We start from the raw sequence: 20034 nt of genomic DNA on the forward strand, positions 1-20034 counted from the left end.
GAAGAAGGAAATGGTTAAAAGAGGAAAGGACAAGATGGGTTGTTGGAACCTTCTTTTAGACTTACCTAGGATAGTTGAGAGAAGATTCCTTCAAATCTCTGTCCCAAGTTGGTCCAAATGTGCAGAATTCTTGGCTTCATTTATAGAAAACGACAGCCTCCTGGACACGACCCCGTGTTCATTGGGCACGGCCCCGTGTGCAGGTGGAATTCTGACACAGTTTGTCCGTATTCTGACGTGCTGATCAGAAGGGAATCTTTTGGTGAACACGGGGGCGTGTTAGCTGGACACGGCCCCGTGTCGAGGGACTGTTTTATGAAGTTGTCTATTTTTTTAAGGAATTCTCTAGTATCAGGTGGCTCCTGATTGGTTGGAACAACCCCAAAGTGCCTAAGATACCTTAATTGTCCTAGACTAAGGCGAGAACGCAAGAGGTTGTCGGTGAGGGTAATTCCTATTTTCATTCTAGGTGGACAAGTCCAACCCTTTCACGGGCTCTCGTTAAAGAAGGTGTATGCCGAATCGCTCAGGTCTATGTATGCACCGAACGAAGTCGATGGAGAGTCCTTCACGGCACAATCGGCACAGGGACGACTATCGCCCAAGTCTTCGCTAGGAGTGAAGGTATTTTTGGGAGCAACGAGGTTGTCGGAATGCGACCCCAACATTTCTTCATGGTCATTGTCTTGGGGCGGATCAATGAAATCCTTCCTAAGCTCTTTTGACCACTTTAGAATTAGCTCTTCTAGTTGAAATAACTCGTCAAGGAGCATTTCTCCTAGAATATCTGGCTGGGCACATTCGAGGGAGAGATAGTGCTTATTTTTACTTTCGCCCCTCTTAAGGTTATAAGGAATCGGTGGGTCTATGTAGTGGGGCCTATAATTTAGAAAGTAACATTCTAACTCTTTATGTTCGCCTCCACATAATTGACACCACGTACCATAAGAGTGCCGAAAGTAAAAAGAATTACTATCACTCATATTTATGTCAGAAATTACCAACCGCCGGGATCTAACGGTTCTGTTTTCAGTAAGTGAATCTTGGGCACGGGGGCGTGTTGAGTGAGCACGGCCCCGTGTTCAGCTTACTGTCTGACTTAAAACAGGATTGCCAGTTCCAAATATTGAGTACGGGGGCGTGTTCAGCGGGCACGGCCCGTGCTGAGCTCTGCAGAAGCTGAAAAACTAAGAAAAATCCTAAAAATTAAAAAGAAAAATAAAAATATGATTACGCCGTTGATTCCTAACTTCCTTAGAATCCTTGTGTCCCCGGCAGCGGCGCCAAAAACTTGATGTGCGTGTAGTGTAATATATTTTTTATGTATATTTTAAGCCCTTTTTACACTTTTAGCCAAGTTTTAAATTTATAAAACACGATATTTACTAACACTAAACACACATATGGGCAAGTGCACCCATCGTGGACGTAGTATAGTGTTGGTAAGATACCGAGGTCGTCCAAGGACACAAGAGCTTTTAGTACCGGTTTATCCTCAACGTCTAATCAAATCAAAATGTTAGAAAAGGTTTTTTAAACTAAGAAAATAAAAACTAACTAAATGCTGAAAATAAAATAAAAATAAAAACAGATAGACAAGATGAATCACTTGGATCCGACTCGTGTATTAGTATAACTTTTGATTATTTTTGCACTTTTGCACTTGTTTAAGAGATTATCTTAGTTATTGTAGTAGGCCCCTCTTTTGAAGGCGACATTACCCTCAACCCAGTAGTTTGAGTCAGCAAGGATACAATCCTAAAGGGTTGGATTATTGGAAGATAATGAATTAAGTTATTAATGCAAGTTATGGTAGGCCTCGCTTTTGGCGGTGACGTTACCCTCGACTAAGTAGTCTGAGTCAGCAGGGATACAGTCCTAAATAGCCGGGTTATAGTATTAATAGTAGTTAACTTATGAGGGGGTCAAAGAGTTTGGATCCCCGCCATCCAATACCTATGGGCATTGAAGGAGATCCTACTAAATTTGACCCAGGTCCCTTGCAGGACCTCTAAACACTGAACAAGGGCAAGACCCTTACCAAACCGTTCCCTTAACCCCCGACCAGGTAGCCAACATACCTCCATATAGACCGTGGAGATATGAATGGTGAAAATCTTTTATTTTATATAGACAGTAAAATAATGCCAAGACACCACGGACAAACGATAAGGAAAGATCACCTTCAACATAAGCAACTAGCTATTAAAGTCATTAATACAAAACCAAATAAAAAGTGCAAAAGATTAAAAATAAAAAGTATTATACTAAACACTTGTCTTCACCAAGTGATGTAAGAGACTTAGGCAAACATGGCCTTGATTGTCAAGAACTCTTACGATCAATCTTGGATCCCGAGACGACTCACACACTCTATGATGGACAATGGATGATGGTGGTGGATGATGGTGTTATGGTGGTGGTGGGTGGTGGATGAAGTGTGAGAGAGGTGGTGTGCCAAGGGATCAGTTGCAATGAAACCAAGCACTCCTATTTATAGGCTGAACAGAAGGCTGGGCACGGCCCCGTGCCCCGTGCCTGTCTGACACTCTCTCTCTTCATTAATTGTAATTCGCAATTACAATTAATGCGCCTGCTGTACTTTCGCCACGCCCCCGTGTCCGCTGGACACGGCCCCATGGTGGGCAATAGAAGCTTCTATAGATTTGTCTTTTCTGCTGCTTCTTGGGCACGGCACCGTGCTGGCTGAGCACGGGGCGTGTTCAGTCTTCTGTCTTCTCTATTTTGCTTGGGAGGATGCCGTTGAGGGGTTGGGCAATCCACTTGTGTTCCTTTTCTTGTATTTATGTTAGATTTAGCTGTCTTTTTGCTTCTTTTGTGAATTTGAGCTCATTTAATCCTGAAAATACAAAAGGAAGACAAAAGCACTCTTTTTCCAACATTAGTACTTAAAAAGGGTTAGTTTTATGCCTTATTTGATGTATTTTATATGTTGCATTTTACACACATCATATGGACTGTTGGTCCGAAAACTTTCCATTTCATTAGAGAATTTAAATCTGCCATACTTTGCGTCTTTCCATTTTGGCCAATCATTATGTATTTTCATTCATAGGCAGATCTTAAATCTTGATCCTCGTAATTTCATCATTTCAAGCGCTATATTATATATAAAAGTATAACGACGTCGATTTTTTTTCGATTCCATACATATCTTAGGCATGATACAGCTTATCGAGATCTCTTTATTTTCAGGTACCTGAGGTTCTTCTTAAACCATCATCTCTATTGTCTCTTCAGGAGACCTTTTTAATATAACCTCGACTTGACCATCTTAATTAGTTGCTCCAACTTTCGAGGAATTTTATTATTGGAATCGACTGGTCTACCACGCTTCAGACGTGCAATAGACTCATTACAAAAATGTGGTGATTGTCCTTCTGGGACACTCATCTTAATTGGAGCATTAGCAGTTGGTATATGTGACATGGTCACCTTTTTAAGGTCAGTGAATGCGTCTGGTAATATATTCGCTAATATTTGTAAATGAGTTGTTCTTTGAACTTCTAGTTCACACTTTTATTTTTTTTTTTTTTTTTTTTTTTTTGAGGATCAATGATAATTCATACCAACTCTTTTCTTTTCCAACTGCTTTTTATCTCCCCCTGATGTTGGGAATGTTAATCCATTGATACGGATATCAAATAATTGAGCCGTAATTAAATATCTCGTCAATCACTCTATTCATTATCATATATTCCCAACCACTTTTTAAGGTCCCATTTTTGTGCATCGTGGTGGATCAATTTCAACATATGTCGCACAACCAAAATCTTAGAAGGGACATATTTGGTTCCTGACTAAAAACCAACTATAATGGGAGAAACTATTACAACAAGTTGGCTTGATGTGAATTAATGTTATTGCATGTAAAATTACATGTACTCATATATAAACATGAACTTGCTCTCATGATTATTGACTTTGTTATCAATCATAGACATTTAATGATCGTCTTAACAAAAGCAATTTATGCATAAACATAATCTACAAGAAATTCAACACTTATTCCGCCGATCATTAATAGCTAGGGAATTGAATTAACTTTTAGTATTACCAAAATAAATATACCAATCTGGATTAATATGCTTGCTATCACATTAGCTAAGCCACAATCACACAAACTTCACGTTGTGGATTTGATAACCATTTAGACGATGCATCGACTTAAAACACTAAATGGTATCATGTTGGGATATGCATATCCTTTAATAACTTCCAGATATTTAGGGATTCTCACCCTACTTTGGTTGGTAAATAATGAATTTCCCTTGAGAGCAAATATTGCATGCTAATTACCAACTTGAAGAATCTTCTAGTTCTTCAATACGTTTCACATCAGCATTGACACGGTGTGGTCTAACCGGTCATGCCAATTAATTAAATAATTATGATCTATAAACTTCTGGTTTATGATCGTATATGTATAACTTGCACTTATGCTAGTACAAGATGTAAGACACGAGATAATTATGTACATCATTTGAAACTATAATGTTATATCACCGTCATTACTTCCACATATCATCCTTATATTATCACTCTCTTATTTTGCCACTTGTGGGGGTCAATCTCCTTATTAACTTGGTTATCGTTATAATTTCTAATGGTTGATCTCATTATTACAATGACCATCATTGCAATTTTCTCAATTATGTCTATGATCAGGATATTTTCAAAGATCGTTATATAATCACATTCGCTTTAGGGAATAGAGTAAAACCAACCAAGTTTCATGGCTTTTCATTAGTTTTCGGACATACGGATATAAAGTCACTATAAAACATTACATGCACTTATTATGATATTGCTACTTCAGGAGCATATCTAAGATGTGACAAATGAAAATTGTTATATCTCATTTTCAATGTAAACGATCTTCTCTTTACATAACACCAATTAAGAAGTAATTAAATGTCCAAGTCATATAAGATTTGTCAGTCCAACATCCTTCGACCTTTTATAATTTGATAATGAGATTTGTGAAGTATGACACTTTAGGCAGGCGTCGTATCTAAGAGTATTTATAATCATTATTAAACCACAATTTTGGTTTAGTTGTTTTATGCAATATTATCTATAATATCATATAAAATACAACGTATACCATAAAGGCAAATTATTCAAACAAAACATTATAAGATGTCACCATGCAAAACTAGTTATAATAAAACTCAATATTGTGTAATAAGAAATCTTTTCATTACTAATAAGCAAACGCATATATATAATATGTGTAATAACATATATAACCAATCACAAAATAACTACTCAAACGGTCTATAACCCTCTTTTTAAATTAAATAATCACCCTTAATTTATTTAATACATGAAAGTCATAGAAAGCAAACGAAATCAGTAAATTTTCATATGTTGAACAAATATAATTTATTTATATATATAAGTATTATCACAATCCTGACCATACATTTAAATGCAAACAAACATATATCATATCAATACAATAGATATCAAAACAACACAAATTGACACCAATTATCAGTTAAACATAATTCTCTTGGTTTAATTTAATCAGTGTAACATTTATTTGATATTATGTGAGAGAATAAAATTTAACTATTAGTGAAAGTTTATCCTTATCTCTCTAAAATAATTCGTTGATATGTCTATTAAATAAATAATATTTGGATTCAAAATAAATCATGAAGGATATTCAAAATAAGTAGCCTTTCCTATATATTAAAACTAGGTTACAACCCCGTGTATTACACGGGTTGAAAAAAATAAACATAGTTAACATATGATGCAAATTATAACATATAATGCAAAATGGTAATAATACTAACAACAACAATAATAAAAGTATTTTATGCAGTTTGGTAGATAATTTCTAAGAACACATTTATCACACTTCATGATAGTGTTAGGTTATAAGCCGATTATCTTTTATGTAGTTTCATTTGTGTAATATCCTGATTCTAGAACTACATATTACTAATAATACATTTACCACGAAGGTAATAATAATGATAATAATAATAATAATAATAATAATAAAATCATGAATGAATTGAATTTTCTTAAGTACGAATATAAAAGAAAAACATAACTTTAAGAATTTTAATAACATTATGAAATTTGTAAAATAATAAAATGAATTTAGTTAGAAAATATATAAACAATATCTATAATTATGGCTTATCACTTATCAGTTAGAAAATATATAAATAATAATTAGACCTAAAGAATAGGTAAAATAAAAAATAAAACTTATCTATAATTATTGTTTATCACTTATCAGTTAGGAAATATATAAATTATATTTAAACCTAAAGGATATCAACTAAATTAGAGAAAAAAAAAGGAGAATTCGACACGTGTCCTCTCATAGGTTTCTTTTATTATATAGTATAGATATATTAGTAATTACTCAATACAAGTTAAATCCTATCCTATAAATAAATTATTTTTATACCCGAACTTACGCCTCAAATATCTAAATATCTCTTATTATTTTAATTAATGTATTGTTTTAACAATGAAATACAAACAATAATTCATCGTAGAAAAAATAAAACCAAAAATTTCTCCTATCATACAATCAGAATCAGATTAATCAATTGGATGGATATATGATATCATGACTCGTACTTTATCATATCACACTAACATTTAACATTAGATGATAATTAAATATCAATCCAAACCAAAAATTCGGTTTCCAATAAAAGCATTATATGAAAAGTTATAGTCAACTATACAAGTTAATGTAGGAATAATAATTGAAATATATCAATAAATTTTGTTTTGCGACCAGATTTAAAGTTGATAATCGGGAATTTTTTTTCTTTTTTAGAATAGATAGGTTTGTAGATTTTTTTCGTTGATAAAATTAGTTAAAATAATAGGTCGTGAATAAAAAAATAATACCACAAAAAATAATCGTCACCGTGTATATAGAAAAGTTTAATTAAAACTTTAAATAAAACAAAGAACAACACTTTGTTCTTCATTGTATCTATACCCTCATAAGAGATGGTCGGTTAACTTCTTTATCTTATTTAACTAACCACCCGATATTAAGGAGTTCTAGTTTACATCTCCCCCACACATTGACCGAAGTATCGAACGTTTCGTTAATTAATGTTTTAATAGATTCATATAAAAGTTACAATTATTTAAATCATCTTCTTCGTTTATAGATTTTGGTTACGAGCTCGGGTCGCTGGAGATGCTATACACAGTTCCACATTATTTCTAAAACATAAACATGCATGTATATGACAGACAAAGATTTATGGTTCCGTATAGTATGGTACCTGATATCGTAAAAAAATCGTGGTCGCGCGTCGAAATATGGTTGTCAGAATATCTTTTTCGATTGAAACAATTGTGTGAGGCCATGGAAGCACTGCTATATTAATGCTGCTAGTTTGTGATGTCGGTGGACAATGACCCCATGTTTTCTACCATCATGAAACAACAAAACGAGAGAACTCGCGCTGATAACGTGTTATGAAACTAGCCTAATAGCAAAAAGAATATAAAGAACAATATGGAGAAAGATATTGATCTTATTGATTGAGGTGTATATTACAAGAGATACATGAGACTAGTGTAGGGATATGGTAAAAAGTGTCTAAAATGTAAGAAGGGTAAGAAATGTTTTAAACCATTGGATATTTGATCTAATGGTTGAGATCAATAGGGTATAAAAATGTAAATTGTGTTTTAATTAGAGGGACCTTATGTAAAATTGAAGGGCAATAGTGTATTTTTCAATGTTTCAAATATGGTAACCGTATCGTACACAACCAAAAACACCTACATTCACTCCTTTTTCCTTAAAAATCGGAATTAATAATCAATATCTAAATCGGAAGCCTCTGTGTTTTATATAAGATTCAAGGCGTGGTGTTTTACGTTTAGAAGAACTGTAATCAGATTCATGGCGTGGTGTTTTAAAACATCTGGATAAATTGACTATGATTCAAGTCATGGTGTTTTATCTGGAATCCAGAAAACACCATGACTTGAATCATGGTGTTTTATCTGGAGACATTGTTCAATACAAAACATGACTATGATTCAATACAAAACATTCCCAGATTTTAAAACACCATGACTATGATTCAAGTCATGGTGTTTTATTTGGACAATCAATACAAAACATTCCCAGATTTTAAAACACCATGACTATGATTCAAGTCATGGTGTTTTATCTGGAGACATTGTTCATGGCGTGGTGTTTTAAACATCTGGAGACATTGACTATGATTCAAGTCATGGTGTTTTATCTGGAATTCAAGTCAGATAAAACACCATGACTTGAATCATAGTCAATGTCTCCAGATGTTTAAAACACCACGCCATAAACAATGTCTCCAGATGTTTAAAACACCACGCCATGAACAATGTCTCCAGATAAAACACCATGACTTGAATCATAGTCAATGTCTCCAAATTTTTAAAACACCACGCCATGAACAATGTATCCAGATGTTTAAAACACCACGCCATGAACAATGTATGATTAAAAGATGTTGCGTTTAATAGATGATGAAGAATATAAAACAATCAGATGTATAATGTTTCCTAAAATTTCTCCTAATTCAAAATTCGATTCAAACCCTAATAAAACTCATCGCCAGTTTTTTTTTTTTTTTTTTTTTTTGGCAGTTATTCTTGGAAATCAATTAAATGATAAGAATGTCAAATTACAAATATACCCTTTTGAATTAATTAGGATAAAGGACACTTGTCATTCCCAAATTATTTCTCACACTTCTCATAAAAGTCCCACTTTTTACAAGATCCTCTACCCATGAGACTATATATAATATAGGAAAACTTGTGGAACAAGCCTAATCTATTTTAGGTGTTGATAACCACATTAATAATAAATATATTCATAACATAAATCTTTTTAATTTAATAGTTATCTATAAATTATTGATGCCCTCATTGAATGACATGTGTCCCAAATCATGTTTCTTTTATTATATAGTATAGATACATAGAGAGCAATTATAGGGGTATTGTATTTCTATTCTGAATTTTTAATGATAATTAACGTCTTATTAATATGTATTTGAGATCTAATCTGGTTTTGTTTTGTTTTGTTTTTTTTTTTTTTTTTTTTTTTTTTTTTGTCATGTGACCCAACCTAACCAAGTCCAAAAATTTCTTAAACTTTTCAATACATAACCTGACTCTTAACAATTTTCGATCCCCAGTGTGACATTCATGTGTCCGCCAATACACGTTACTTACTGACCATGGAAAACAATATATTAATATATTCATTTTCGGAACGGGTAAAAAGGTATTTAATAATGTAATGGGTTATTGGATTTTAATAATCCTAAATTTCACCTCTTGGCCGATAATAATCTTAACTTTAAAACTTTCCTCTAACGATCCCAACTTGTAATAATTTAGCCCCCATCGATCCTTATCTAGCATATAAAAATTTGATCTCCTCAATAGATTCAAGTGCACCTGCAACCTCCTTAATAGATTCAAGTTCACTGCAGTTAGAAAAGGATCGATGGGGGCCAAATTCTTATAAGTTGGGATCGTTAGAGAGAATTTTTAAAGTTAGGATTATTATCGGCAAATAGATGAAACTTAGTATTATTAAAATCCAATAACTCATTTTTAAAAGCTCTAATGTTTTGTGAATAGTGTAGAAATGTAGGACCAAAAGTATTTATACCAGACACATAAGTCCTCCATGTAGATGACTCCTACGTACGGATGAGTCCTCCGTAAGACTTCTGCACATGGGATGTCTCCTACGTTTGGATGATCCATTGTTCCCTTTTCAAACAATCAACTTTCACAGTCGTCCGTTTAACCAAGTCCAAGTTAATGACATTGGTTTAACGTTTCAGTAGGCAACAATCTAATGATCTTATTTATTGTTATACTATGTCCAAGTTAATGACCTTGGTTTAACATTTCAGACCAAGTTCAAGTTAATGACCTTGGTGAACCATTTCGTGATGAAATTCCAATTCTATCATTTTGTCTGATCCAATTACTTTTTGGCTCTACAAAACCCAAACTTTCAGATAAACCCCTAGCTAGTTGTGCAAAAGCCCATCCACTAGTTTTGGTAAAAGATTAGTATTCCAACATCGGTTGTCGAGAAAAAGTTGAAATGTAAAATCTTTTTGACATATACAAACTTTAAACTAAAACACACTTAAAAGTTTTATGGTTTTGAAATGTAAAGCAATAAAATGAAATGTAAACAATTTGCGGACAATCTTTTTGTGAGAATTATGCTAGAGGATCATATTAGTTTCATTGAGACATATAAGCTGCACTGTTAAGCTTTAATACATACACGATATCAAACAATTCACGTCTCTTATCGGTATTGTTTATCCACTTAAACTTAAACATGTTTGTATCTCAGGAATTGCTTATTATGAAACGAATTAGGTAAATTAAAAACATATTAATCAATGGTTCCCACCACATGACATACTCACGTATCAAGATATACTCGAGAATATCATCTTACAGGTGAATATATTCAGTTACATATGTTGAGAAATGCGAAACTTCAGTGACTCAGGTTAGTACCACCATACAAACAAAGAGTTTGAAGTTCAACTTTAAGTGGTGTACCTCATAGGTATCGTTTGAACACAAAATCTTATCTTTCGATAATCATTTAGCTTTTGAGGGTTTACACTTTTTGCGTTGTAATAAAGCTTTATAGAAGTTCTAGGTTAACACCACCGTGTAGACAAAAGAACTTGTATAATACCCCAGATGTTAACTAATATAAAGACCTAGTATCTCAGTATCTCAACAATTTTGTCAAACGAAATTACGGTACTATGACCATATGCCAATGAGATGTGACACACATTTAGCTAACAGTTTCATTATGTTTGTATCACTTATGCAACCCTTTGATTAACACTGAGCATACCAATACATTGATTAGTGAGACTGTTATCAACATTAAAAATCTTTCTAAATCTTTAGCATGTACTCATAGTCCACTTATGTACTATCATTTTCTCTTTTTGCAACAAAAACTAATTTTGTCCTTTCTTGCTATTTTTGAAGTTTTAAAATTTGACAATGTTTATGGATTTTCCCAAACCAATTCTCCCCATAAAATCAAAAATTTAGTAAAATGCAAGAAAAATTTTAAACAAAGAAAAAATTGACTCCCAATGTGGTATACTATGTGTCAGAATCAATCAGAAATCTCTGTTTCACCCTTTTAGGCCCCCAAATTTAAGTTCTTTTAGAGCATTTACATTCACTCTATCAATTTTTCACTTTGAATTACACTAAAAAACACTATATATTCTCTCTCCTTTTCAATTAAATAATATTTTTTATACCTTTATCATTACATTTTCTCTCTCATCCACTCACAATCACTTTCAAAATATATTAAAAAATTATAGGGGATGAACAGTGTCCCCTCAAATATACAGATGAACAGTAACATTTTCTCTCTCCTCCACTCACAACCACTTTTTATACTCTTTACAGAGTGAATTGCAAATTTTGTCCTTTATCTATATACCCAATTTCAATCGGTGTCCTTTACCTTTAAAATTGATGACTTTTGTACTTAATGTTTCAAAATTTTACATGTTCTGTCTTTTAAACCTAACCCAGTTAATTTTTATAGTTAAATCAAATCATGTGCAAAGCACATGAGGGCATGTTGGTAATTTTACTAATTTAATTAAAATATCTTTAATAACTAAAGAAATAGAAATTAAAAAAAAATAATTAATATATTAAAAATATATATATCACATAACCTACCCACCCACCTCCCTCTAACTTCAGCCGTCTTCTTCATCTTTGTCTCCATGGAACCCTAACTCACTTCCTTTCTCTCTCTCCCCCTCTCTTACAAACAAACCCACACACTCACACATTCTAACTTCATGAAGCAGAGAGAATAATGCCTAGAGAGAGAGATCAGAGAGAGTGCGGCCGGAGGAGGAGGACGCCGGCCATGGCCTCATGATGGTGACATTGGGCTTACTTTGGGTGTTTTTCGCTAATTCATGTATTTTTCTTTAAATTGAAAGGTTTGAATAAACAAAGGGCCTGCAATTATTGGTAGAAGTCAATGCTGCTTCTTCTTGTTGACTTTTAAATGGGTAATGGTGGTTTTAACCACTTAATGATTTCATATTATCACCATATCGTATAGCACAAGCTTTGGGAGTTTAACTGATTACTTGTTGGAACTAGTTAAACAGATCAAGGCAGAGATGATGATAAAAGGTATTGGTGGCGGCATACTTGTTTGCAGCAGAATCTGTTTGCGCACTGAATTTGTTTGGGGTTCTTAAAATTGGTGAAAAATTGGGTAACGTTGGCTGAATCGATTTGGTTAGGGTTCTTAAAATTAGAGTTTTGTATTTCAATTTAGGGTTTTATTGTTTTTAGTATGGTTTTGTTAAGAGTTAAAGATGGTGTTTTAGAGAGAGAGAGAATGAGAATGTGGTGGTGGAAGGCGGTAGTAGAAGGAGGTTGTGGTGGTGGAAACAAGTGGTAGTGGTGGTTGCAAAAAGACAATCATACCCTCATGTGCTTTGCACATGATTTGATTTAACCATAAAAATTAACTGGGTTAGGTTCAAAGGACAAAACATGTAAGATTTTGAAACATTAAGGACAGAAGTCATCAATTTTAAAGATAAAGGACGCCGGTTGAAATTGAGTATATAAATAAAGGACAAAATTTGCAATTCACTCACTCTTTACATTATAAAAACTCCACTCATAGATTTTAGTGGGTTGGATGTGAATGCTCTTATAACGTTGATTTTAAGTAGGTAATTAAACCTTGCTTTATTGAAAGATTTGGTAAAAAGATTAGCTTTTTGCTCATCGGTGTGAATTTTGACTATGCTTATCAATGTTCTTAGTACTAGAGTGGTTTACTGGATTGTTAGTTATTGAAATTGTTGCTTCGTTATCTACGTGAATTGGTGTGGTTAGAAACTGCAAACCGCAATCTCTCATTTGTTGTTGGATCCAAAAGACTTGCGAATAGCAACTGGATGCCGCAACGTATTCCTCTTCGCATGTAAAGAGAGAAACAGTCGTTTGTTTCTTACACTGCCACGTGACTAACCTTTTTACTGAAAAATTGACAACCTGCCGACATAGGTTTAACATTTGCTTTGCAGCTTCTAAAATCTGAATCTGTAAACGTTGTTATGTAACACCCCAACCACGTGGAACTTGTAACAGAAATGTCCGGGAGTGACGTTACAAGATTGTTCACAACACATGGCAATATTAAAATTTAAATATTGTACATCTAGTAGTTAGCATTGTAAACTGCTTCTGCCACGTGACAAACTTTATAAAAATTTAGGGTGGTTTATGTACAGTTTAAAAAGAGTATACAAAACTTGGGTATTGTTGCACATCTTCATGTTGATATGGAGGCTAAGGGGAAGCCGAACAAGATTACCTAAGATACAAAGGTCAAGAGTAGTGCAACAGAAAAGTCGTCGATTGTAGAAGCTAAGGCAAAGAGGAACCACGAGAACGTCTAAGATTGTTAAGGATAAACTCAATGGTAGAAACCATGTAACTTCGATTCGTGGCAAGAGATAATCCATCTCGAAGATGAAGCTAGGAAAGATAGACTCAAACAAGAGGTATAAGTCTATAACATCAAGCTCTCTCAAATTAAACAAGTCAAACTCAAGCGCGACATGACACTATTACACTTCAAATAGTGAGTAAATTCGACTAAAACGTCATCATTTCAAAAAAAAAATATATATGTTTCAGAAGTTGCCTACTACAGCATAGAACAATGGCTACATATATGAACTTGATGGTGAATGTATCTAACCTTTTCCCTATGAAATAACTGCTTGAGATTTTGACTTTGTGTACCCAAGAATGATTAGCTTTTGTATCAGCTTCTTTTCAACATGTGCCTAAAATGCTCATTTAAAATAGAGTTTATTATAAAAACTAAAGAGTATATCAAACCATGATAAAAAGATACAGAGTAGTGTCATTCTATGCTTGTGTGTGTGGGGAGAGAGAGAGAGAGAGAGAGAGAGAGAGAGAGGGAAACCTCAAGCATGGGGCTATCTTTTGGAATATTACACGCTAACGTTACTGGAACACCGGTCTTCAGAACTATTAGAATAAGTTGAATCAGCCCGTAGACAAAAAAAGCAAAAAATTCAAATAATTCTAAAAGTATATAAGGGTGTACCTATTCGACGAGCAATACCAGCCCCCGTATTATCAGAAGTTCCACCAAGCAAGGAAGTTACGCTGACTATGTTATTCTGAAAAAGAAAAATATCTGAGTAACTAACCTATTTACAGGGGGTGAGTTCGAAGAAGAATCATTAATAATTAACTAATTAAGAAACAAAAAAAGTATGAGCGGACGAAAAAAAGAGGTCGTTGGGATTCAACACGGAGTGAGATACAAGGGGGATCTCAGCCATCCATTCATATATGATCTAAGGACCAAAATGTTAGTTTGTATTAAAATGATTCATGGACATAATACATATACACAACTGCATATTCCAAAAATACGAAAAAACAATTAACAAAAAGGTTGAAGAACATCTTCAGTTTACAGTTCATACAGCCAGTTATTCCTTCCAAACTGACGGCTAGACCGTAGGACCGCTGTATATATCAGCCGAATTGCTTCGGTTCGGTCGTTAAAACAGTTTATGAACACTACTTTTTATAATAGTTAAGAAGCTACTGACGTGACGTGACATTTTTACAACATTATTGTTCAAGCTATGTATGTGCATCCATCACAACCCACATGAACGGTGTACGATATAAATCCTTATAGAACACTAACTTGAACCGAAAAGAATAAAACATCAAAAGTAAAACTCACCGGTCTTGTGGATGCAGCAGCATACAAGCATCCAAATCTAGCAGTTTGACAACCGATCCATGCATATATCTACGATCAATATCAGCAATTTAGCAATAACTAAACTCCTCAAGGACACCATATTATAAATAGAAACAGACTGACTTAATCAATTTTAATATAAAACTAGTAACGTTAGAGAAACAAACCTGTTTTGGGAAACAAATGATTTGGAAATGGATGGGAATGTCGTTAAAGACGTCAGAGAAACATGTGATGTTAGTACTAGCTTCTTCTTTAATCCCCAAATTCTGAACGTCATGAACAATATCATCAGCGGAACTTGATTCTATGGTTGATGCATGCGGGTCAAAATCCATTGTTGAGTTGTTAAGATAGCTAGAGTTTCTGACATATTTAAAAAAAAGTTATAAACTCATCAGCTGTACATACAGAAACTTTATATTTGTTGATTTCATTACAAAAAATTGCTTTAAAAAGTTCAATACCATAGTTGTTAATTGAGAATAACGACAAATAGCGATAAGCTACCTATACCCTACATAGCGATACACTAGAATTTTTTTTTTTTATTTTATATGTATATTATATCAAAATACCCTGGTATATATACTATTTTACATCTATATTTAACAAAAACCTAAAATCCAGCTATTTTATATCTATATCTAATTGCTATTTGTATTAATGAAAACTTAAAGTGTCGCTATTCTCGCTATCCATCGCTACAACCCTAATAGCAACACTAGACCTATACGCTACGTAGCGCGCTATAGCGATTGCTACGATCGCTATTGGCAACTATATACAATACATGAAAATGTATCCTCCAAAAACAAAGAACGAAAAAGAAAGCTAAACATACATCTAATTAGTTGCAAAAGCAAGAAAGTGGTAATGATGATCTTCTCACAAGAGTGTCTTACAACTACAACCAAAAGAAATGAAAAAAAAAATACATCAGTATCTAGGTAATCCAGCATTGAACATCAGATCTTGTTACAAATAAACTCATGCAAATTAAAAACTAGACAATCATCACGAATGACTAAGTCACTAAGACAATCAAGCATAATACATAAACATTGCATTTGTTGTAACCAAGGTTTAAAAGAACGGAAACGAGTTTCGAGGCGTTTTCCCTTCGCCTCACGGGGCGTAAGCCTCGAGGCGTAAGGCCGAGGCGGTATTAATAAATAAATATAAATATTATATATATTATAGAAATAATAATACTAACTAATTTCATCATCAGATTCATCAAAAACACACTTCAAAACGACATGAAATGCTTGAAATTGGCACAAAAAGACAAAAACAGCTATCAAAATCCCCTGAGGCGCAGCTTTCTTAGCGCATCAGCCCCTCTGAGGCGCATATACATTAAAAACACCATGAGGCGCGCCTCAGACTTGTTTTTTGGCCGTTTCATCTCGAGGCGAGCCTGCCTCAAAACGTTTTTTAAAACCATGGTTGTAACTAGGCAGGTGATTCCATAAAACGCAGGTGATGATACGATGCAGCTTCATGTGGCGATTATTTAAACAAATTATTTTGTCGTTTACATATAGCTTTTACAATTTTACACAATGTAAATTATTTTAATAATTATATATTGTTTAAAGCACATGACGTTTTAATATTTAAGTACTAACAATACAAATACTGCTATGAATAATTATTTTTTTAGTATTTTTTATAACAAGCACCGCGCACAGGGCTCACGCATCAGGCACAGCGCATCAGTTGTTCGACTAAGGAAGAAGAAAAAAATTTATTCAATAACGTATTAGTTATTACACATGCCTTAGGTTATGTACACAGATAGAGGATTTACAGTAACCTAAGTGTGAAAAAAAATAATAAGCAATAATCAATGTTATACACTGTAAAGATAACTACATACAATATTAATCAGTTAAACCGAATACAATTGTTATATACCTAAATTCCTCAATGCAAATAAAATACACTAAATTCAAAACAAAATGTATCCAGTTCACTCAAAATCAGAGATCAATAGACCGATCGTTGAATATAATGAAACATAGATGCAGATTTAGCATAGAAAACAAAATCAAAGATTGAGAACATCACTGATGTTATAAATCGCATGATAAGATCCGTTACCGGTTTATTTCAAGTCAACGGAGTCGTAAGACTTGCTCCGGCGTTGAAGCAGCAGCGATAGTTTTCGTTTAAGCGTCTGAGGTAGAGAGAGAGAGTTTTTGGGCAAAAGGTGTGAACTTTTCGTGCAGGTGAGAAAACCAAGGGTTCGTTCGGGTCGGGTCGACATACCCGGATCTGAAGATCTGCAGCTTGTTTTTACCTTTTTGGACCCTAATTTGTTTTGGTTTTTTTTTTAAGGCAAATTGGAAATAAATAATCCCAACTCACTGTTATTGGCCAATAATAATCACAACTCATTTAATCACCAATAATAATCCGTACTATTCACTTTTGTTTGTAAAATACTCCAATGTTAAAAAACACTAACTAGGTTAAAATATTGCTGATGTGGCTTAACATGTGTGGACTGACGTGGCAGGTTAACATCTTACCTGTGTATAAAATGATTAGAAGTCTCATTTGCACACACAATCGCACTCTCCTTCAAAACCCTAATTCTACAAATTGGGCAAATTCAGTCGATTGTGTGTGCAAATGAGGCTGATAATCATTTTATACATAGGTACGATGTTAACCAGCCACGTCAATCCACACATGTTAAGCCACATCAACAATATTTTAACCTAGTTAGTGTTTTTTTAACGTGGGAGTATTTTACAAACAAAAGTGAATAGTTCGGATTATTATTGGTGATTAAATGAGTTAAGATTATTATTGGCCAATAACAGTGAGTTGGGATTATTTATTTCCAATTTGCCTTTTTTTAAAGGTGTGAGTTGAGGCCTAGGATATATTGTATTAATTGGGCCCATTGCTTTATAGCCTAGTGGCATCTTGGTGGTGGGATAAGGCTTTAGGACCAATAGGTCCTGGGTTCAATTCCCACAAGGGGGTTTTCTCATGTTTATTGGGTTTCCTCCTGAATTGGTGTGGCATTATGCCTAGTGGAGATGAATATGATCGGGTGGTTCCTCTGGTGGCACGATGATACTCCAGTGGTCCGTCAGTGATTCAAATTTGCCGTTCAAAAAAAAAATTGTATTAATTGGGTTCGTGCTATAGAGCCCCCTCGCACAATAGATTCCAAATTTAAACCTCTCAATGAGAAACCTCTATCACCCAGACTCAAACTTGAGACCTGCAGGGGAAAACTAACCCGGGCTCATCATAGGTGGAACTTAAATACCATTGGCCAGTGGCGAACCTTGAAAAAAAAGTTCGGGTGGTCGGAAGGTAACGGACCTAAAAAAAAATTTATCGCGTAGTTTCGAGGTGTATGTTCGGGTAGGATGTCGGTGATTCGATTCGGGTCGGGTCAAACATTAATATCAAATAAAAACGTTCTAAAAACATTAAAACGTAAACAATGTTTAACAACTTGTTCTTCATTCTTTCTTTTGAAAAAAGAAGTTATGATTGTATTCTTCCCCACAGCATAATCTAATAACACAAGTTAACAAAACAAATCACCCTAAATTTCAACAAGTTTAGGGCAAAAAATGGGACCAATTTTTTACAAGTTTAGGGCAAAAAATCGGACCAATTTCACCCCTAGTTTCAACCTAAATCACATAAATTGAATCCCTAAATTAAACCTAAAAATACAAAACACATACCTTGAAGATTGAAGAAGTCGAACAAGACCACAAGCAGCCGGTTCTTCCTCGTCTCGTCTCCTCGAAGTCTCGAACAACACCAGCACCCTTCGCCCCTTCTGTTTCTGTTCTCAGCATTCAGCAGCGTGGTTTGTTTTTTCTTTTTTTTTTATTGTTCTGTTCGAATAACACAAACCAGCGATTGGGTTTGTTTTGTTTGGATAGAATGTTTGTTGGGCTTTTAATTTGGGCTTCATATAATGATTTATGGGCTATAATAAACATAATAATCTGATTTGGACTTAATAGATAGATCTGATTTCGGTTTTTCTTTATTAACTATTTTATTTGGGCTACATAAATATTTTTTTATAAAACCGGGGGTCGAAAACGTATATACCTAAAAAAAATTTAAACCGGGGGTCGAAAACGTATATCCCTAAAAGATTCTATACGAAAAGTACATATGTAACACTATAGCGCGAAAAGTTCGGGAGGTCGGGACTCGGGCGCCCCCCGAGCCCCTTAAATCCTGCGCCCCTGCCATTGGCCACCACTAGAGTACTAGTGATGGTTAGTTTGTTTTGATTGAAACCAGTTGGGTTGGTACCCAGGCCAGGTTAAAGCATGTTTGACTCAAAAGGTTACGAGAGGAGCTACCGCTATACAAGCTGATGGTGTAGGTCGGGTTGAAACCGGTTTAACTCAAACCAGTTTGATGTGGCACATCGGGTGGAGTTACGAGCTGGTTTGAATATCCAAACCGGTTTTTCTTTTATATTTTATAAATTGAATATTATATTAGTTATATTACTACTAGGTTATAACCCCGTGTAATACACGGGTTAAATAAATATAATTTTATATATCAAATAATAAAAAAAAATATTTTTGAAACCTCGTTTATTACACAGGTTGAATAAATGTAATTTTACATACCAAATAATAAAAAAATATATCTTTAAAAATCTTATTTATTACATGGGTTGAATAAATGTAATTTTATATATTAAATACTAAAAAATTATATCTTTAAGAACTCTGTGTATTGTACGGGTTGAGTAAATTTTATTTTATATATTAATAATGAAAAAAGTTACATTTTTTAAGAACCTCATGTATTGTATGGGTTGAGCACATGTAATTTTATATACCAATCAATAAAAAGTTATATCTTTATAAATCCTGTGTATTATAAAACTTTTTGACTAAACTGACAAAATGATCCAAATCACAGGGACTAAAATGACATTTAACTCTTTACATTATATTAATTCATATTTAGTGTATGTCTTTTGTTAATATCAAAGATAAATAATTTTGAAATCTAATAAATATTTCAAAAGATTATATTATCTCTTTAATCACAGGGACTAAAATGACATTTAACTCTTTACATTATATTAATTCATATTTAGTGTA

At 33.8% G+C, this 20034-nt stretch overlaps 1 protein-coding gene across 4 annotated transcripts; it reads right to left on the reverse strand.

Annotated features, from left to right (window-relative positions):
* Positions 1 to 13658: 13658 nt before the first annotated feature.
* Positions 13659 to 18772, reverse strand: LOC110877662 (proteasome assembly chaperone 4). 4 transcript variants are annotated; one of them, XM_022125824.2, is made up of 7 exons: positions 18635 to 18772; positions 15753 to 15817; positions 15076 to 15274; positions 14888 to 14956; positions 14231 to 14306; positions 14087 to 14151; positions 13659 to 13943 (listed from the first exon to the last, which is right to left on the reverse strand). In XM_022125824.2, the coding sequence occupies exons 3-7, from the start codon at positions 15244 to 15246 to the stop codon at positions 13863 to 13865; spliced, it is 462 nt and encodes a 153-aa protein (XP_021981516.1). In that variant the 5' UTR covers positions 15247 to 15274; positions 15753 to 15817; positions 18635 to 18772; the 3' UTR covers positions 13659 to 13862. The 4 variants fall into 4 exon arrangements, with proteins under 4 accessions (XP_021981516.1, XP_021981515.1, XP_035832750.1 ...); XM_022125823.2 differs by lacking the exon at positions 18635 to 18772 and adding an exon at positions 17018 to 17152 and having other exon boundaries at positions 15753 to 15815; XM_035976857.1 differs by lacking the exon at positions 15753 to 15817 and having other exon boundaries at positions 15076 to 15276.
* Positions 18773 to 20034: the final 1262 nt, after the last annotated feature.

The sequence above is a fragment of the Helianthus annuus genome, chromosome 9, assembly GCF_002127325.2.
Source record: "Helianthus annuus cultivar XRQ/B chromosome 9, HanXRQr2.0-SUNRISE, whole genome shotgun sequence".
Taxonomy (NCBI): domain Eukaryota; kingdom Viridiplantae; phylum Streptophyta; class Magnoliopsida; order Asterales; family Asteraceae; genus Helianthus; species Helianthus annuus.

Coding starts and splice junctions, on each gene's coding strand:
- LOC110877662 (XM_035976857.1), bottom strand. CDS start 15,246: ATGGATTTTGACCCGCATGCATCAACCATAGAATCAAGTTCCGCTGAT. Junction 14,307..14,887: donor CTGCTGCATCCACAAGACCG/GTGAGTTTTACT, acceptor TTTCTTTTTCAG/AATAACATAGTCAGCGTAAC. Junction 13,944..14,086: donor AAGATAGCCCCATGCTTGAG/GTTTCCCTCTCT, acceptor TGAGCATTTTAG/GCACATGTTGAAAAGAAGCT.